General features: G+C 36.4%; 1 protein-coding gene across 4 annotated transcripts in view; it reads left to right on the top strand.

Moving 5' to 3' along the window:
* Positions 1-22,070, top strand: part of HEATR5B (HEAT repeat containing 5B) — a 102,555-nt gene that overhangs the window by 53,309 nt on the left and 27,176 nt on the right. For all 4 annotated transcript variants that reach the window (XM_061432074.1, XM_061432072.1, XM_061432073.1 and 1 more), the window contains 5 exons: positions 4,253-4,492; positions 5,277-5,528; positions 9,989-10,170; positions 12,700-12,768; positions 20,694-20,873. In XM_061432074.1, coding sequence (XP_061288058.1) covers positions 4,253-4,492; positions 5,277-5,528; positions 9,989-10,170; positions 12,700-12,768; positions 20,694-20,873 — 923 coding nt within the window. The remainder of the gene's footprint in view (positions 1-4,252; positions 4,493-5,276; positions 5,529-9,988; positions 10,171-12,699; positions 12,769-20,693; positions 20,874-22,070) is intronic.

Genomic DNA, 22,070 nt, shown 5'->3' with positions numbered 1-22,070 from the left:
TGCCAACATCGAAAAAGCAAGAGAGTTCCCCAAAAACATCTATTTCTGCTTTATTGACTACACCAAAGCCTTTGACTGTGTAGATCACAACAGGCTGTGGAAAATTCTGAAAGAGATGGGAATACCAGACCACCTGATCTGCCTCCTGAGAAATCTGTATGCAGGTCAGGAAGCAACGGTTAGAACTGGACATGGAACAACAGACTGGTTCCACATTGGGAAAGGAGTACGTCAAGGCTATATATATTGTCACCCTCCATATTTAACTTATATGTAGAGTACATTATGCAGAATGCAAGGCTGGATGAAGCACAAACTGGAGTCAAGATTGCCAGAAGAAATATTAATAACCTCAGATATGCAGATGAACCACCCATTTGGCAGAAAGTGAAGAACTAAAGAGCCTCTTGATGAAAGTGAGAGAAGAGAGGGAAAAAGCTGGCTTAGAACTCAACATTCAAAAGACAAAGATCATGCCATCTGATCCCATCACTTCATGGCAAATGGATGGGGAAACAATGGCAAACTTTATTTTCTGGGGCTCCAAAATCACTGCAGACGGTGACTGCAGCCATGAAATTAAAAGACGGTTGCTCCTTGGAAGAAAAGCTATGACCAACCTAGAGAGCATATTAAAAAGCAGAGACATTACTTTGCTGACAGAGGTTCATCTATTCAAAGCTATGGTTTTTCCAGTAGTCATGTATGGATGTGAGAGTTGGACTCAAAAGAAATCTGAGCACCAAAGAATTGATGCTTTTGAACTATGGTGTTGGAGAATACTCTTGAGAATCCTTTGGACTGCAAGGAGTTCAAACCAGTCAATCCTAAAGGAAATCAGTCCTGAATATTCGTTGGAAAGACTGATGCTGAAGCTGAAGCTCCAATACTTTAGCCACCTGTTATGAATACCTAACTCCTTGGAAAAGACCCTGATGCTTAGAAAGATTGAAGGCAGGAAGAGAAGGGGACAACAGAGGATGAGATGGTTGGATGGCATTACTGACTCGATGGACATGAGTTTGAGCAAGCTCTGGAAGTTGGTGATGGACAGTGAAGTCTGGCATGCTGCAGTCCATGGGTTCGCAAAGAGTCGGACATGACTGAGAAACTGAACTGACTGACCTTTTAAAAATTTCATAGCTTAAAATTTTGGGGGTAGCTTTTAGTGTCAGAACACTTCTGCCATCCCTCTAGGATATTATAACTGTATAAGGGGTATTGCCTTGTATCCATAATATATTCTTGTATATATCCATAATGTATTCTGAAAACAGAAATGATCTATTTTGAGGATACTTGAAAGCTTCTGATGTCTGACAATAGTTAATTTTTTGAGATGTTACTTTTCCTTGAAGAAGTTAAGACCACAGTGACCAATTAAACTATGAAATGTCAGTAGATGTTTGGGTAGTGAAAAGTAGATCTTTACTTTCTTCAGTTCTTTTTGCTTTTCCAAGAGTTTTAAGTATAGCTTGCGTATGTAATTGCCCTCTGGGGATTCCCTGATATCTTCGTTGGTAAAAAATCCACCTGCAATGCAGGAGACTCTGGTTCAATCCTTGGGTCGGGAAGATCCCCTGGAGAAGGGATAGGCTACCCATGCAGTATTCTTGGGCTTCCCTTGTGGCTCAGCTGGTAAAGAATCCACCTGCAATGCGGGAGACCTGGGTTCGATCCCTGGATTGGGAAGACTCCCTGAAGAAGGGAAAGGCTACCCACTTCAGTATTCTGTCCTGGAGAATACCGTGGAGTTTATAGTCCATGGGGTCACAAAGAGTCGGACACGACTGAGTGACTTTCACTTTCACTTTTTCTCTGGTTCTAGGGGTAGGTGGTTTGGGAACTTTAAGAGCTTAATTGACAGACATATTTCGCCTATAGTGAGAGAAAATTTCTACTTTTAAGAGCTTCCTAATGCATAGTAGTTTCTTGGGTACCAAGAAGTAATATACCAAAATAGCTTCAATTTTAGCATAAGGTAAATAAGAACTCTGTTAGCAAGCACACGCTGTATTGTAGAGTGTATAGGAAGTTTACTATAAAAAATCTAGCAGTAAACATTACTGCTTTTTGGAGAGAAAACATAGTGCCAAAAGTAGTTACAGAATTCTCTTGAATAAAAATTTCAAAACTTTTCTGCCAGTCACCATAATCAATATTCTGAGATAAACTAAGAATGGGAAAAATATTCACAAAATATCCTTTGTTTATTAAAATGTGTCCATTTGTATTTTAATATTTTTAAAGCTTTTACAAACGTGTGCCAGGGGGCCTAAAACACCACCCCCCCCCCACCAGGTTTGGTGATTCACTAGGACTCAGCATATAGTCACATTTATGGCTATGATTTATAACAGCAGAAGGATACAAAGCAAAATCAGCAAAGGGAGAAGGTACATGGAGTGAAGTCCAGAGCAGACCAGGCACAAGCTTCTAAGAGTTCACTCCCCATGGAATCACACAGGATATGCTTAATTCCCCAGCAAGGAGTTGCAACAACACATGTAAAATGTTGTCTTCCAATCAAGGCTATGGTTTTTCCAGTGGTCATGTATGGATGTGAGAGTTGGACTGTGAAGAAAGCTGAGTGCTGAAGAATTGATGCTTTTGAACTGTGGTATTGGAGAAGACTCTTGAGAGTCCCTTGGACTGCAAGGAGATCCAACCAGTCCATCCTAAAGGAGATCAGTCCTGGGTGTTCTTTGGAAGGACTAATGCTAAAGCTGAAACTCCAATACTTTGGTAACCTGATGCGAAGAGTTGACTCATTGGAAAAGACTCTGATGCTGGGAGGGATTGGGGGCAGGAGGAGAAGGGGACGACAGAAGATGAGATGGCTGGATGGCATCACTGACTCGATGGACGTGAGTCTGAGTGAACTCCGGGTGTTGGTGATGGACAGGGAGGCCTGGCTTGCTGGGATTCATGGGGTCGCAAAGAGTCGGACACAACTGAGCGACTGAACTGAACTGAACTGACCTGAAGCTTGCTAGACTCTCAGTGCCTAAGGTTTTTATTAGGGGCTAGTCAAATAGGCATGATTTACCTAGCATATACTGGAAGTTCAGATTTTCTGAAAGTTTGTTGTTCAGCCTAAACAGATGTCCAGCATAAACCCTATTGTTGGTAGAGATAACTTAGTCATTCTCAGCCACTTTTATCAGGAAATGATGGGGCTCTCTTGAAACCCAATCCCCAGATGCAAGTCAAGGACTAACTGTGATATCAGACATTCATAGGGTAGTCTGGGACCTGCTAGGGTAGGTCTTCAATGCATCTGTAAATATCACAAGAGTACACAAAAGAGGTGTTTTATCAAGGAAACAATACCAACATATGAAATATCTTTAACCTGATTAAATAGTTACATGTTAATACAATCCTAAGATAGCATTTTTCTTCTATAAAACTGATCAAGGTTAAAAATTATGATTTTAACCAGTGTTGGGAGAGGTATGAATAAAAGAGAGATTTCTTATAACTGCTGGTAGAAATGTAAAGTCACACAAATTTCCTTGGAGCATTTTTTTGTCAGTATATCCTTCAGGTTTTCAAACCGTGCTAACCCTTTGACCTAGCCTCTTTCAGGAATTCCTGCTCAGTGGTTAATCAAATGTACTCCTAAGTCAGTGATTTGCTATGTTCATGTAAATTCATGTTGTGGGAGTCTAATTCCTGCTACGGGAAAATATTCACGCTATACTGCTAAGTGAAAAATAGACCAAAATATTCACGCTATACTGCTAAGTGAAAAATAGACCTCTGTGCTTCATCTCTCTAGAATGTTACTTCCTCAGAACCTTCTATTTCCTGCTGTCTTTGAATTCCCCTGACTGTGGCTGTTTTCTGCAAGCCTCTCCTTATTATGTCTTTGGAGTGATTCAGTTTCAATTTGTTCAACCAACATATATAGCAATAATTTTTTTCAGATGATTAAATCTATTTAAAAATATATCTTTCCCACACTTTTCTTGTTAAAATCAAATATATTTATCAAGTATTCCCTGGAGATTTGTTTAAAATGCTATACGCTAATCTGTCTTAAAGAGCAGGGTTTTTACTTTCATTGTCAGATTAAATCCTAATTCTAAAAACATGTAATTTGTAGACCGTAGTTGAATTGTGTATATAGCTAACTGGTTTTGTTGTTGTTGTGAATTTACATGTAGATCATGGTCTTTAACATAACTATTACCACTGGTATACAATAAAGTCCTGTACAAGTTCATTTGAAATATTTGCTTTTCAGATGTTAGTCCTTTTGCGCCCGGAGCAAGTTCTCGAAGTGATATCCATTGCCGGCATCAAGGTGTTAATATAACAGAAACTGGTCTCGAGGGACTTCTTTTTGGAATGCTAGACCGGGAGACAGACAGAAAATTATGTTCTGATATCCATGATACTTTGGGACATATGCTGTCATCGCTGGCTGTAGAAAAGCTTTCTCATTGGCTAATGCTTTGTAAAGATGTCCTAGCAGCTTCTAGTGGTATGTATTTAATATATATATTCTTAAAATAAGGAAAATTATTTATTTTTGATACATATCTATAGATATATACCATATAGAGATATACATACATATATTTAAATTTGAGCCTACATTTTTAAATACTAATAAGTTATAATCTATAAATCCCTGTAAAGGGATTAATTAAGGTTAAATTATATTACCAACTAATGAACTCTGATTATTTTTTGGCAGATAACTAAGTTCAAACTAATTTTCATGTATTAAAATCCCAGATTACTGTCTTGTTCAATATAAGATGTAGAAGTAGTGAAATATGTAAATAATTTTTGTTATTCTTTCCCTGGTTTTTCATTTCTGTTTTTATTCTTTTTAATTAAATATATTTAACAGGAAATTTTATTTTACTACCATAGATCAACAATCATACCTTTCGTAAAAATAATTATTGTGAAAGTACATGCAAAGGAGACAAAACAGTATTATTGAATTTCAAAGTGGTATCTGATAACTGCTTTTATTATTTATTTATTTTAATTTTTATACAGTTTTTAAAGGTTACTTTGCATTTACATGTATTACAAAATTATTGCCTGTATTCTTCGTGGTGTACATCACATCCTTGAGCCTGTCTTACATGCTTTGTACCCAGTCCCCCTCTTTGGTTTTTTAATTGATTCTCTAAAAAGAACCTTGCCAATTCTACTGTTTTTAAATTAGATACTTTCAAACAGTGCTGTATCTAAAGCATCATTTTTGTTGTACGTGAGGTTGTTATAATGTGCTTTTACTCTTGTTACAGATATGAGTACTGCAACTCCCTTAAGCAGTGGAAAAGATGAGGAATTTGAGAAGAAAGATGAGATGGATGATGATACCATGTTTACCACACTCGGAGAAGAAGATAAATCAAAGCCCTTTGTGGCACCTCGCTGGGCCACTCGAGTATTTGCTGCTGATTGCCTGTGTCGAATCATCAATCTGTGTGAGAATGCAGACCAAGCTCACTTTGATCTTGCCATGGCACGTTCTGCTAAACTACGAAACCCTACAAGTAAATCCAGTACTTCTTTTCCCCAGAGTATTTTTTAATAGGTTTGAAATATTTTACTGCTTTAACATGCTTTAGACTGTGCTCTTCATTTATTGTAAGTTTCCTTGCTTTTTGCCTTTGTTTTTTGTCCTCTCTACATACTGTCTCTCTTCTGATCTCTGTTTGGAAGGTAAGTTGAGGAAAGTGGGCCAAAGTTATATATCTGTCTACCTTAAGATACATTTATCTTAATGATTTATCCTAAGAATAATGATGGCCCTAAGCATAATAATGACAGTAACGTATGTTTCCTTGGTACCTTATCCTACTTTTAGCAAAAGTTTAAGGTGAATAAATAAAGTGCATTTTGCAGTCCCCAGCTATGGAGAATGTCAGAGTTTGTGAATGCCATGGCAGATTTTAAACTCAGATTTCAGAAATGCTATGGCATATTTTTGAAAAGATGAAATTGTTTATCACTTAAACCTTTTACTTTTTGATCGTTTGTAAGCTTGTATACCATATATCCCCTGGATGAGATATTAAACGGAATTTACAGAGATCATCAGATTTAGTATTTTTACTTACAAATGAAGAAACCCAGAGAAGCTGAGAAAGTGGTAGAGTAACAGACTCTCTTATCTTATGCTTAGTTGTCTCTTCATCATCCTGTCATTTTTTTAAATATCTGAAGACATCGTATGTATTATCAGTATTGAGGTCTGTGTGTTAAAAATGCCTTCTAGTTTATTTTATTGTGTGTAAGAAGCAGTAATGGATTAAAAAACAAAAAGTAAAACAGTATTACACTGTGTATAAAATGTGAATCTGAAATTTAAAAAAAATAAAATTAAATTAAATTAAAAAAAAAAAGAAAAAAGAAAAATGTGAATCTGATATAGGATACCAGTAAAGCACAATATGTTGTGAACATTGTCTTTAATCATGTCATTCATCAAATAGTCATCAAAACTTGCTCTTTGCTGTCCATTGGGGATCCAGAAGGAAAAAAATAACAGTCTGTGCTTTTGAAAATGTTCTAGTCTAGAAGACAGAGAGACAAATTTGTCACTCAAATAATTATATTTCCCAGTAGTGGAAGGATAGAGTACTTTGGGAACATAAAAAATTGCTATTCATTTCCTGAAGAACTAGGGAAAACCTCAAAGAAGAGGTCATATTGAAGCTGAATTTTATAGGAAGAGAGAGGGTTTTCCAAGTAGAAGAGGCTGGTTGTGTTAGTCTTCTGTTGTTATTGTAAGAAATGACTGTAAACTTAATGGTTTAAAATAACAAATTTATTAAGTTATGGTTCTATGGGTCAGAAAATCCCAGGGTGTTATAAACCTCTGTTGTTGTTCAGTCATCCAGTCGTGTCTGACTCTTTGCGACCACATGGACTGCAGCACTCCAGGCCTCCCTGTCCCTCACCATCTCCTGGAGTTTGCCCAAGTTCATGTCCATTTCATCGATAATGCTGTCCAGCCCTCTCATCCTCTAATGCCCTCTTCTCCTTCTGCCCTCAATCTTTCCCAGCATCAGGTACTTTTCCAATGAGTTGTCTGTTCACATCAGATGACCAGAATACTGGGGCTTCAGCATCAGTCCTTCCAGTGAATATTCAGGGTTGATATCTCTTATGATTGACTGGTTTGATCTCCTTGCCGTGCTCTTCTCCAGCACCACTATTTGAAGGCATCGATTCTTTGGGATTCTGCCCTCTTTACGGTCCAGCTCTCACAGCCATATATGACCACTGGGAAAAAACCATAGCCTTGACTATACAGACTTTTGTCGGCAGAGTAATGTCTCTGCTTTTCAACACAGTGTCGAGGTTTGTCATCAATAACCTCTATCAGTCCCCTAATTCTTTCCCCATTTGGGGTTTCTGCCCAGTGTCCTTCCCTCTCTCCCCACATTAGGCATTCATCTCCTTGGATTTGGGGAAAAGTTAGAGGTCTTGATTTGAGAAATGTTATAGGTAGAGATTGTGAAGAGAAGCAACCACAGCACTTTCATTCTGGGATCAATTGCCTAGTTTTTCATTGGCAGATTGATATAAATTGTAAATTAGGTGACAGAATACAGAAGGAGTAATGAGTTTTTATTTACTTTTGAGTTGGCATAATATGAATAGGCTCATTTCAGTCCAGTTTCTTCTGCCTTGGAAATTTCCTCCCAAATTCTGATAATAGTTTATTATACCTAGTTTTTATTGATGATGTGTTTTTTGCCTGTCTTAGATGAGGAAGCATTGGGAGCCAGAAAATTTTTTTCTCTCCCCTTTACTTCCCTTGCCCAAATCAATAGATACTCTTTTTCAAACTTAAAATTCTAAAATTGGTAGAATTTTAGGTAGGCAGATGAAAAATTTGGAAGATACCGGTAACCTTCACAATAGCAAAAATAATAAAAGCCTTTTAAAATAGAAGTTGTTTGGGGATCAGAATTGCCACAGAGTTGCCACTGCTTCAAAAAGTTTGAGGATCTTGCAGCCTCCTGAAGAATTTTAGAGTTCTTGAACCTGATAAATTCTTTATATAATTTCTGTTGCTATGTCATTAAGTTCACCGATCTTTTCTTCTTCATTATCTAATCATTGCTAATCTTATTCAGGGTATTTTTTACTTCAGATATCTTTTTATATCTCTAGAAATCCCATTTGGGTTTTATTCATCTTTTGTTTAGGCAATGTGTTTATAATAGCTGCTTAAAGGTCCCTAACTGAACTGAACTGAAAGGTCCCTATTGCTAATTGTATTATCCTTTTCATTTTTGGACCAATTTCTATTCATTGCATTTTGTTTTTATTTTCTTAGTCATGGGATATATTTTCCTGCTTTTTTACATGTGTAGTAATTTTTTACTAGTTGCTCAGTTCAGTCGCTCAGTTGTGTCTGACTCTGTGACCCCATGGACTTTAGCACGCCAGGCCTCCCTGTCCATCACCAACTCCCAGAGCCTACTCAACTCATGTCCATTGAGTCAGTGACGCCATCCAACCATCTTATCCTCTGTTGTCCCCTTCTCCTCCTGCCCTCAATCTTTCCCAGCATCAGGGTCTTTTCTAATGAGTCAGCTCTTTTCATCAGGTGGCCAAAGTATTCGAGTTTCAGCTTCAACATCAGTCCTTCCAAAGAATATTCAGGACTGATTTCCTTTAGGATGGACTGGTTGGATCTCCTTGCAGTCCAAGGGACTCTCAAGAGTCTTTTCCAACACCATAGTTCAAAAGCATCAATTCTTCGGTGCTCAGGTGTCTTCACAGTCCAACTCTCCCATCCATACATGACCACAGGAAAAACCATAGCTTTGACTAGATGGACATTTGTTGGCAAAGTAACATCTTTGCTTTTTAATATGCTGTCTAGGTTGGTCATAACTTTTCTCCCAAGTAGTAAGCATCTTTTTATTTCATGGCTGCAGTCACCATCTGCAGTGATTTTTGGAGCCCTCCAAAATAAAGTCTGACACTGTTTCCACTGTTTCTCCATCTATTTGCTATGAAGTGATGGGACCGGATGCCATGATTAGTTTTCTGAATGTTGAGCTTTAAGCCAACTTTTTCACTCTCCTCTTTCACTTTCATCAAGAGGCTCTTTAGTTATTCTTCACTTTCTGCCATAAGGGTGGTGTCATCTGCATATCTGAGGTTATTGATATTTCTCCTGGCAGTCTTAATTCCAGCTTGTGCTTCATCCAGCCCAGTGTTTCTCGTGATGTACTCTGCATAGAAGTTAAATAGTCAGGGTGACAATATAGAGCCTTGACGTACTCCTTTCCCAATGTGGAACCAGTCTGTTGTTCCATGTCCAGTTCTAACTGTTGCTTCCTGACCTGCATACAGATTTCTCAGGAGGCAGGTCAGGTGGTCTGGTATTCTCATCTCTTGAAGAATTTTCCACAGCCTGTTGTGATCTACAAAGTCAAAGGCTTTGGCGTAGTCAATAAAGCAGAAATAGATGTTTTTCTGGAACTCTCTTGCTTTTTCCATGATCCAGCAGATGTTGGCAATATGACTCTGGTTCCTCTGCCTTTTCTAAAACCAACTTGAACATCTGGAGGTTCACGGTTCACATACTGTTGAAGCCTGGCTAGGAGAATTTTGACCATTACTTTGCTAGCATGTGAGATGAGTGCAATTGTGCGGTAGTTTCAACATTCTTTGGCATTGCCTTTCTTTGTTGACCAAAGAATTACAGACTCCATTGGAGAAAGTTATGGTAATCAGTTATTTTGCTTCAAATGTCATCATACATCCTATAATATCGTCCATGTTATCATATTGTATAAAGGTTTACCACAATTCTTCAGAGATTATGATATGGAAACTTTCTTGAAAGTATATCTTTTTTATTTTTAAACTTGGTATAACACGTTGATCATAAATGCTTTTTAAAACATTCATTTTGTATTTTTTTTTTATTATTACACTTAATTTTGGAAATGTTTTCCTTTTTGCCTTCTATTTTTATTTTTAGATGACCTCTTGGTACTTCATCTCTCTGACCTAATTCGCATGGCATTCATGGCTGCAACCGATCATAGTAACCAGTTGCGGATGGCTGGTCTCCAAGCCCTCGAAGACATTATCAAGAAGTTTGCCTCTGTGCCTGAGCCAGAATTCCCAGGTCATGTGATTCTGGAGCAGTATCAAGCTAATGTGAGATATTTTTTGTTTCAAAATTAAAATTGATCGTTTGAGTGAACACTAAAGTGAAACTCCCCTGGAGAAATGTATCTGGACCTGTAACCTGTTTATTCATGTACCATGCTTATGTTTTTTTCCCCTTGTCCGTTACATAGTTAGGATCAGTTCACAGCTGAAGAAATCATAATATAAAACGTGTCACTATTTTTAAGTCATGAGGTAGTGATTAGTGATAAAACTAGAATAGATGTTCCAGCCTGGCTTTCCATTCTTGTGTTTAGATTTTTAGTCATGCCATTTTAAAGATAAAAGGAACATTTAAAGAGTGATGTGGATTTACTGCCATTGTTTTTATATGTCAAGACTTGATAAGCATTTTTAAAAATAAAAAGCAATTGTCTCTTGTATGCTGAAGGATAAATTAACTTTTAGTAGCAATGAAAACTGTTACCAAAAGAACTGTGTATTTCAAAAGATTTTTTTATGCTCTAAACATAGATATACTTGTTTCTCCTGAAATTTATACCTGTATTTATGTTCTTCAAAGGAGTCACAATAGGGACTTCCCTGGTGACCCGGTAATTAAGATACTACACTTCCACTGCAGAGGGTACAGTTTGCATCCCTGGGCCACATGCGTTGTCCCCCCTCCCCGCCCCCCAAATAAAAGGATGCACAATGGATGTAATCCTAGAAATGGTGGATTATGTGAAGGAGAGAGAAACTTGTTAATAAGAAAACAATAAACTATTTTTTTCCTCTGTGATTATACCAAAATCGTGGCTTCAGTCACATCGTACCTCATTTAACATCTATGCTCAAACATACACAGAATTAAAAAGTGTGGATAATGTATAGTCCATTTTTTCCCATTATAAGTATAGGTAAAGAAGTTATACTTTCTAGTCCAAATGGCTGTAGAACGCTTTTATATAATGCCACAGCTGCTGCTGCTGCTAAGTCACTTCAGTCGTGTCCGACACTGTGCAACCCCATGGACTGCAGCCTACCAGGCTTCTCCGTCCATGGGATTCTCCAGGCAAGAACACTGGAGGGGTTGCCATTTCCTTCTCCAATTTACTCCCAAATATCCAATCTATCAGAATGGTCTTTTTTTTTTTTTTTTAATCTTCCTATTTAGAAATAATTAAAACCTACAGAAATAATTGCAAGAATAGTACAAAAAAAGACCTTGTCTTATACCCTTCATCCTTCATTCACATTTGCCAATTGAGAATTTTGCCTCATTTGGTTTAACATTTTCTCTTTCTCTCTCTGCTCACAACAGGCACTCTCTCAGCTTTTTTTTTTTTCCTGAGTTGTTTAAAAGTAAATTATCAAAGTCATGTATCTTTACCCTTGAGCACTTTAGTCTGCGTTTCCAAAAGACAAGAAAGTTGTCTTACATAACCACAGAACAGTTATCAACTTTAAGAAATTCCAAATTGATGTACTACTTTTATAGAATCTGTCATATTCCAGGTTTATCAGTCAACCCAATAATATCTTTTATAATATATTCTTTCTCCTTCAGTGTGAGACCTACTAGCACCTCTGAAGTGCGATTACTACAGTTGATCATTCAAATGCAAATACTGGTTACTTGCCATGTGTGTTTAGTCACTGAGAGGGACCCTTATTTGATTTACAAACTCCTGTTGATAAGCCTTAGTGACTGAATCTCTAGTGTAAGGGGAGAAATCTCAAATTAGAAGTTGACTATATCTAATTCCTTATTCACATCATACATACTAAATCTAATATAGCCAAGAATCTGTGACTGATACTGGCTTATTAAAATAAAGTAGTAAGTAGAGTGGACCTGGTTAGTACTTGGCTGGAAAACTAAAGCTCATATTCCTTCATTTATTACTCTGAGCAGTACATAAATTAGTATTTCTTAAGCAACTTTCTTTTAAGACATCTTGTTTTGAAGTGAAATGATTTTTAAGGTCTTTAGTGACTATGTGAATTTTTAGTACTACTCAGTTATTTATGGAAATTGAGCCTTTAACCTCAGTTATATGAGATTTGCCCATGAGGTAAACACTGTTAGAAATATGTTCAAGAATATGTAGACAGGAGAAAAATAGCAATTTTCTCTTATCTGTGGGAACTTGTGGCTTTGTTAGAAAATCCCATGTACTATTAAAAATAAATGAAAAAGAAACAAAATTAATTGCTTATTTGGTATAAGATTCATACAGATTAGATAATGATAATCTCCTGGAAAGCAAAAGAAGAATGGTATGATTGAGTTTATTGTTATCAAAAAGATAAGAGACATGTGATAAAAAGGAAAGGAACAAAGATATGTTTTGTGTGTTTTCATCTCCAAAGACATAAGAGATTTCCTCAGTTCAGTCCTTCAGTCCTGTCCGACTCTTTGCAACCCCATGGACTGCAGCACGCCAGGCTTCCCTGTCCAGTACCAACTCCCGGAGGTTACTCAGACTCATGTCCATCGAGTTGGTGATGCCATCCAACCATCTCATCCTCTACTTATCTTTAAAAATAAAATGCTTGTACTCATTTTTCTAGGTGGGAGCTGCTCTAAGACCAGCCTTTTCACAAGATACCCCATCAGACATAATAGCAAAAGCTTGCCAGGTAAGAAGAAAAATAGAATTTTCTATATTCATCTTCTATAAATGTATAGATACTTTAGAACTTCACTTCCAAGAGAGAAAAATCAAATAGTATTAAATTTTATCTCAGAAATACAGCAGTGACGGTTTCCTTTTTTATCCTCTATGAAATGATGAAGTAGTAACTACTAATCACAACTTCAAAAAAATTTTTTTTTGCTGTAGCTGAGGTCACAACTTTGGAATACATAGCTCTTATGTTGTCCTATAGTAAATGGAGATGTAAAAGTCCTAAGATGGACTAGAGTAAAATCTACAATAATTAAAGAGTATATAGTAATGGTAAATAGGTAGTAAAAAGGTTTTTTTTGACCACAGGTTGTAAAAATTCTACAAGTTTCTGTGTATTAAATATCCTAAGGACAATTTTGCAATATGGCAATTTCATTGCAAAATTAATCCCAGGGGATTATTCTCAAACTGTTGTATCTGAAGAGAGTTACAAAAGTACATATGTTCCTACCCCTTCAGTAAGTTTGTCTTTTTCATGCTCCATCCTGAAAAAGGCTGTGTGCACTAAGCTCTAAACTTTCAGAAAATGTGATTCTTTATCTGCTAACCTAAGGATAGAAGAGCAGCAAGTCTGCCCTCGCCAGTTTTCTGGAGTACAGGGCTGTAATCCGTCTTTATTGCTTAGAGTTCATAGTCAAGCGACATGTCGCCTCTGTGCAGAGAATGTCCTGCTGTTTGCAATGACAAGTTTGAAATTCTGACTTTAATCTCTCTGTGGATAAATGAGTTGTCTCCTCCTCCTGTTAGTGTTTATTTCTTTGAAACCTGCTGTCTTAATGGTGGTCTTCAGAGACATGAACTTCTCCCACCAACAGCAGACCAGAGAGAGAAGATGAGGGAGTGTTGTTTAAGACGGAAGCTTGGGGGTCATGGTACAAACCTTGGAGGTAGAGTAGGTAAGCCATTTGTATCGGGATATTGGCCCACAAGCATCAGAAATAATGCAGTCAGTGTATAAAATAAATGTATCATGGTAGCATTTCAGATTGTGATGTTTAAACACAACAAAATCTCCTACAAAGCTCCTGATGATCAGAAAAGCAAAGGTGATTAGAACTTCATCTTGTGAATGATTAGTATGAAAATGCCATGTTAGTGAATTTGCCTTAAACTTATTTCTTAGGTGGCCATGCTTGCTGTGTAAGAAGTGTCTTCTTTTCTAGTGGCAGGCTTAAAGTTTGACCACCTATCCTTCTGTTTTTGGGTAGAAGCCTGCTTTTGAAATAGCTGGAGCCCTGGGTTGCAAGCTCCTTTCATTAAGGTTACTGAAGGAATTGGCTTTGGGCAGGTGATGAATCTTGGCATCTCTGATGGTTTACTAGAGTAAAATCATGTTAAACCTGAAAATCAAGTATTAATAATTCAGAGAAATTATAGGAAAACCCTCAAATGTTTTCAATTAAGGACAATTGAGGACAGTAATCAGTAAGTTAAGAAAAAATATCATTTAAAGCAGGGTTGGAATAATAAGCATAATACGTACTTTAGATATTTTATTTGAACCTGAAGTTTATAAGTGTGCGTTCATTCACTACTCTCTTTTTCATTCTCTACTCTTTTGATACGAGGCCAAAGTCTTTCCTTGTAGGATGATTTCGTTGATTGAGTGTTGGCTTTGTCTGTCTTCATAAACCAAATCCATAGTGCAGTGTCTGTAGTTTCTGATTTCATTTTCTTTAAAGCGGAGAAAGTACTTAGGTTTTTGCAAGGCAAACAGTGCCAGATTCTTGATTTTTGATAATTTTCCTCAACTTTACTTACATTTCTACCAAAATTCAAAGTATCAAGTGTCTCCAAAGTGTTATTTTCTTTAGGAATAACAACTTTTATTTTCACACTTATATGTAATTACTTTTTGCTTTAAATTTCAGTGTATTTGAGCATTGTGTGACTGACTTTTTTTTTTTTTTTTTTGCCATCTGTATTGGTAATAATCAGTTTTTAAATGTCCCTGTTGAATTTTATTTAATTCAGTTTTGAATTCTTAGAGAATAAGATTATAAGAGAATTAAACAGTTTACACATATATTTACTCTTAACTTTTTAAAAGTTTTAAATATAGGAATACAACCCATTAACCCAGTTGAATATCCAGATGCTCTGAAAACCTGAAGCTTTTTCATAATTTATTTGGTAACAAAATCTGAGCTAACTGTATTCACTCAGCCCTGACATGAAGTTGAGTGAGATAATAGTACTGATTGATCTCAATTAGTGTGATTCGTAGTACATTTCATCTGGAAGTATCTGTGTGTTAATAATGGGATGCTGCTACACATCTTGCTTAATCCCTTAATTAAGTTCATGTACCTTAATACTCTTTAGGGTATAACGTTGTGAATTATGCAACATTACCTAAGGATTTCAGGTGGGAAAGTGAGGACATATACCTGCTGAGTGAAGTGGGCACTGTCAGACCTCTTCTTTCATTCAGTAGGTTGTCTTTTTGTTTTGTTGATGGTCTCCTTTGCTATGCAAAAGCTTTTAAGTTTAATTAGGTCCCATTTGTTTATTTTTGCTCTATTTTGCTTTAGGAGGTAGATCCAAAAAAAAAAAAAAACATTGCTGCAGTTTATGTCAAAGAGTATTCTGCCTGTATTTTCCTCTAGGACTTTTATAGTAACAGGTTTTACATTTAGGGTTTTTTTTGTTTTTTTTTTAATTTTATTTTTTAACTTTACAATATTGTATTGGTTTTGCCATATATCAAAATGAATCCACCACAGGTATACACGTGTTCCCCATCCTGAACCCTCCTCCCTCCTCCCTCCCCGTACCATCCCTCCTCCCTCTCCATACCATCCCTCTGGGTCGTCCCAGTGCACCAGCCCCAAGCATCCAGTATCGTGCATCCATTTTGAGTATATTTTTGTTCAGTTCAGTTCATTTCAGCTCAGTAGTGTCTGACTCTTTGCAACCCCATGGACTAGTTGGATCTCCTTGCAGTCCAGGGGACTCGCAAGAGTCTTCTCCAGCACCACAGTTCAAAAGCATCAATTCTTCAGTGCTCTGCTTTCTTTATAGTCCAACTCTCGCATCCATACGTGACTACTAGAAAAACCATATCTTTGACTAGATGGACCTTTATTGGCAAAGTAATGTCTCTGTTTTTTAATATGCTGTCTAGGTTGGTCATAGCTTTTCTTCCAAGAATCAAATGTCTTAATTTCACGTCTGCAGGCACTGTCTGCAGTGATTTTGGAACCGCAAAAAATAAAGTCTCTCACCGTTTCCATTGTTTCCCCATCCATTTGCCATGAAGTGATGGGACTGGATGCCACGATCTTTGTTTATTGAATGTTGAGTTTTAAGCCAGCTTTTTCACTCTCCTCTTTCACTTTCATCAGGAGGCTCTTTAGTTCTTCTTCGCTTTCTGCCATAAGGGTGGTATCATCTGCATATCTGAGGTTATTGATAAATCTCCAGGCAGTCTTGATTCCAGCTTGTGCTTCATCCAGCCTGGCATTTTGCATGATGTACTTTGCATGTAAATTAAATAAACAAGGTGACAGTATACAGCCTTGATGTACTCCTTTCCTGATTTGGAACTAGTCTGTTGTTCCATGTCCAGTTCTAACTGTTTCTTCTTGACTTGCACAAGGTTATTTTTTTGTATATGGTTTTTGTATATGTTATTTTTGTATATGGTGTTAAAGGATGTTCTGATTTCATTCTTCTACATCTAGCTGTCCAGTTTTCCTAGCACCACTTATCGAAGTGACTGTCTCTTCTCCATTATATATTCTTGCCCCCTTTATCATCGATTAATTGACTGTAAGTGTGGCTTATTTACGGGCTCTCTGTTCTGTTCCATTGATCTCTGTGTCAGTTTTTGTGGCAATACTATACTATTTTGATGACTGTAGCTTTGTAGAATGGTCTAAAGTCAGGGAGCGTGATTCTTCCAGTACTCTTTTTCTTTGTCAAGTTTGTTTTAGCTATTCTGGATCTTTTGTGTTTCCATATAAATTTTTAAATTATTTGTTCTAGTTCTGTGAAAAATGTCATTGGTATTTCGATAGGGATTGCATTGAATCTGTATATTGCTTTGAGTAGTATGGTAATATTAACAATGTTAATTCTTCCAAACCAGGAACACAGTATATCATGCCATCTGTTTGTATCATCTTCAGTTTCTTTCATCAGTGTCTTGTAGTTTTCCAAGTACAGGTCTCTTACCTCCTCATGTAGGTTTATTCCTAGGTATTTTATTCTTTTTGATGCAGTGGTCAATGAGTTGTTTTCAGTTTCTCTTTCTGATAGTTCTTTGTTAGTATATAGAAATGCAACAAATTTCTGTATATTAATTTTCTTTCCTGCAACTTTACTGAATTCATTGATGACCTGTAGTAGTTTCCTGGTAGCATATTTAGAATCTTCTATATATAGTATCATGTCATCTGCAAGCAGGGAGAGCTTTACTTCTTGTTTTCTAATTTGAATTCCTTTTATTTCTTTTTCTTCTCTAATTGCTATGGCTAGGACTTCCAAAACTATGTTGAATAAAAATGGCAAGAGTAGATATACTTGTCTTGTTCCTAATCTTAGAGGAAATTCTTTCACTTTTCACTGTTGAATATGATGTTAGCTGTGAGTTTGTCATATATGACCTTTTTAAGTTGAGGTTCCTACTGTGTTAGAACACGGTTGTTCCTACTGTGTTCACTTTCTAGAGAGTTTTTTTTTTTAATCACAAATGGATTTTGAACTTTATCAAAAGTTTTTTTCTGTTATCTATTGAGATGATCACATAGTTTTTATTCTTCCGTTTGTTAATGTGTATCACACTGATTGATTTGTATATATTGAAAAACCCTTGTTATTCCTGGGATGAATCCCACTTGATGATGGTGTTATGACCTTTTTAATGTGTTGTTGGATTTGGTTTGATAATATTTTGTTGAGGATTTTTGCATTTACATTCATCAGTTATATTGACCTGTAATTTTCTTTTTTTGTGGTATATTTGTCTGGTTTTGGTTTCAGGGTGATGCTGGTCTCATGGAATGAGTATGGAAATGACAGATTTTTAGTCAAGTTGTTTCCATTGAAAAATACTGATTTGAGGACTTCCTTGGCAGTCTGGTGGTTAAGATTCCACACTTCCAGTGCAGGGATCACAGGGTTGATCCCTGGTCTGGGAACTAAGATCTCATATGCTGTGTGGCATGGCCAACAAAAAAAGTACAGATTTTAAACGCTAATAACTTAGAACTCATACACAAAACAAATGGCAGACAACCTATTGAATGGGAGAAAATAATTGCACATGCTGCTGCTGTGTCACTTCAGTTGTGTCTGACTCTGTGCGAGCCCATAGACGGCAGCCCACCAGGCTGCTCCGTCCCTGGGATTCTCCAGGCAAGAATATTGGAGTGGGTTGCCATTTCCTTCTCCAATGCATGCATGCTAAGTCGCTTCAGTTGTGTCTGACTCTATGTGACCTTATGGGCAGCAGCCCACCAGGCTCCTCTGTCCACAGGATTCTGTAGGGAAGAATACTGGAATGGGTTGCCATTTCCTTTTCCATTTGCAAATGATATGACCAATAAGAGGTTAATATCCAAAATATATAAAGAGTTCATACAACTCAACACCAAAACAAACAACCACATTAAAAACTGGATGGAGGTATTGACTAGACATTTTTCCAGAGAGAAAATGCAGATGGCCAATAGGCACATAAAAAGATGCTCACCATCACTTATCATCAGAAAATGAAAATCAAAGCCACAACTAGGTATCACCTGACACCAGTCAGAATGACTATCATAAAAAAGAAAAATACAAAAATAGCAAACATTGGTGAAGATGTGGAGAAAAGGGAACCCTCATACACTGCTGGTGAGAATGTAAGTTGGTGCAACCACTGTGGAAAACAGGTTCCTCAAAAAATTTAAAATAGAGTTACCTTGTGACCCAACTGAGTTTATATCTGAAAAGAACAAAAATACTAATCTGAAAAGAGTCTTGCACCTCAGTGTTCCTAGCAGCATTATTTACAGTTGCCAAGATTTGCAAGCGGTCTAAGTGTCTATCAGCAGATGAATAGATAGAGAAGATGGAATGCTACTCAGCCGTAAAAGGGAGTGAGATTTTGCCATTTGCAGCAACTTGGATGGACTTGGAGGGCTTTACGCTAACTGAAAAAATCCAGAGAAAGACATATACTGTATGCTGTCATTTATATGTAGAATCTAAAAAATATAACAAACTAGTGAATGTAAAGAAAAAAGAAACAGACCTTTAGACACAGAACAAACTAGTAGTTACCAGTGGGGAGAGGGAAGGGAAGATGGGGCAATTTAGGGGTAGGAGCAAAATAAAAACCCTAGTAATTAGGAGATTATGTGAAATCATAGATGAAAATTGTGAAGCACAGTAGAATTTAAAGAGTCTTTCATTTAATTAAAAAAAAGTTGGCACTGTCAGGCAACCCCTTCTTTCTTGACATTCTTCCTTTGTTTTCAGTATCACCACACTTGCCTATTTTCCTATTGCTTTTCTGGCATTTTCTTCTTAATTTCTTTCACTGTTTATTTTTACTCTCTCTCTCCCTTAAGTTTAATTATTTTTCCTGTGTTTTATCCTTATTGATCTATCCTTAGCCTTTTTTTTAATACCTGTCCTTGAACAAAATTACCTAGCACTTTAGCGATCACTTTTGCCTGGAGAATTCCTAAATCTACTTAGTTACCTTTGTCTTTGCTCCTGAAATCCAGACCCAAGTTTTCAACTGCCCACAAACTCAGCATGTGATAATTTAGTTCATAGTCAAAATCATGCTGCTCTGAAACTTCTCATCTCAACCACACCCCTCTGTATTCTTAAATAGTGGTATCACCTATCTTCCATTCATCCAAGATAGAAGCTTTGACAATCAAAATTTGGTAATCATCACCTCTCACTGTTTACATGTCCCTGCTTTCACTCCCTAAAAGTACATAGTTAGTTTTCAAACCTTGTGATTTCTACTTCCAAGTCATTCTCAAATGCCTCTCCCTTGTCATTTGCTTCCATATCATCTCTGTCCAGTGGTGTTATAATAGTCATGTAGCTGAACACAGTGCTTACTATCCAAACTCATGTTTTCCTGTGTTTATGATAGTATTTGAGCAGTTTTCCTAAGGCACAATTCTAATAATATTCCCCTGCTCAGAAGCCTTAGAAACTCATGACTGCCTGCAGAAAAAGTCTGCTAAATTCAGTTCACATGGAATTTAAATTGGACTGTAACCTAATCCTAGTTAACTTTCCTAATCTTTTTTCTTCCTCCACCAAACTCCTATCTGTATACACAAAACTTCCTGATATCTAAACATTCCCATTTCTTGTGCTAGAATTGATCTCTTCTTTCTCTCTTTTTAAGTGTAGTATGGCAGTCATAAAATATTCTTAAGTGTTCATTTAATCTGTGTGTAATCTGTGTTTACTTACTTACTTGAGGAGAGGGACTAGATTTTTTTTCCCTTTACTTTTTTGTTTCTTTTAAACTCTCTGTATAGCTCAGAATAACCTTTGACTATAGTAAACAGAAATGTTGAATCAAAGAATTACTTGTGACTGAACTGATTTGGCTGCAGATTTTTTTCTGTTAAAATTTTTAGGAATTTAGATAGTGGAAACATGGTAAGTAAATATTGTTTTGTTTTCTACATAGGAGTATAATAAGTTCCATACTTGCTATTCATTTTTTATTAAAAAAAAAAAAAAGCATAGCATTGAAGGATTTTGTTTTGTTCATTGGTTTTGTTCTGTATTGGTTCCCTCTAGGAAAAAAATCATATTAACACCAGCCTTTTATATGTTTAATCTTAACTTTTTAATATAAAAATAAGAGTTCTTTTTTTTTTTTTTCTCCCCCCCTTTGGCTAGGTGTGTAGTACATGGATTGGAAGTGGAGTTGTCAGTGATCTCAATGATCTCCGTCGAGTACACAATCTGCTTGTTTCTTCACTGGACAAAGTTCAGGCCGGAAAAGGATCTTCCAGCCAACTGTACCGAGAGAGTGCTACAACCATGGAAAAACTGGCTGTTCTCAAAGCATGGGCAGAGGTAACGGCAGCCTGTTGTTTTTAACTGTTTCTCCATCCATGAGAAAATGTTCCCTTCTCTAATAGGTAAAAAAAATTCTGTTTGGTTTTTGTTTTTTTTAAGCTGACCTTTGGTATAGAGTGCTTGAAAAAAATCTGCTATTTGCTTTCTCACTGAAATACATACACATTTATGTCTCAAAAGAGCTCATATTGAACCTTTGAAAATTAGTATTTCTAATTAGTGTTTTTTTAATTTATTTATTTTAATTGGAGGCTAATTACTTTACAATTTTGTGGTGGTTTTAGCCATATGTTGACATGAATCGGTTTTAAAACACCTATATTGAAGAAGACCTCTTCTTACTTACTATGGAAAAATTAAGTGGAGAAAACCTACTAATAGTAAAGAAATAGAAAAAATTGTGCCAAGAATCTTTTATTTGATTAAATTTCAGGACACTTGCTGCCACTCATTGGTTAGGCTGTAGGAATTTATTTTGTTGTATATTTTGTTTTTTTTAACAGCTGTTTTTACCTCTTTTTATGCCCACATTATTTTTAAAAATAATGATACTGTTTTAATTTCACTTTTCTAAATCCCTTCTGCTAGTTACTTTCAAATTCTTATCTTCTGCATTTGGGTATTTCAAGTATCTCTATTCCTTCCCCTGCCAACCCAGTATCTTACTTCCCTATTTCCATAGTTATCAGCAGCCTGTGACCACCCCGCAGGCAATTGCTGGCTCAAAGCATACAACACCCAGATGATACAGTTTAGATAAAGGACCTCTGGGGTTTTGTGTTTTTTTTTGTCACAGAAGAAAAAGAAGGGAAAATTAGAGCAATAAGATATTGTAGAAATTAGTTTTCTTTCTGTTGTTTAGATCAAGTTGTTTTCATAGAGTATCCCTGAGTGTTCATTTATTTTCACCCTGCTGCCAACTTTTGTCTTAGACAAGTAAAATAACATTCACATTGATAAAATGTTTGTTCTTACTGATAAGATCTTATCAAATTAATGCAAATGTATAATTTTAAGTGGAAAGTAGTGTTAGAAAGATACTTACAATGTGATTATTTTCTCACTTTGAGATTCACAGAAATTCTTTGTTATTTTCACATATCTAATTTTTAACTAAAAGTTACTGTAGAAATTACATTCCAAATGATTGAATGATTTTTATTTTTAAAAAATCTTTCAAAATTGTTGTTAATT

Source organism: Bos javanicus, chromosome 11 (genome assembly GCF_032452875.1).
Source record: "Bos javanicus breed banteng chromosome 11, ARS-OSU_banteng_1.0, whole genome shotgun sequence".
NCBI lineage: Eukaryota > Metazoa > Chordata > Mammalia > Artiodactyla > Bovidae > Bos > Bos javanicus.
This window is presented reverse-complemented; position numbering and strand designations above follow the sequence as displayed.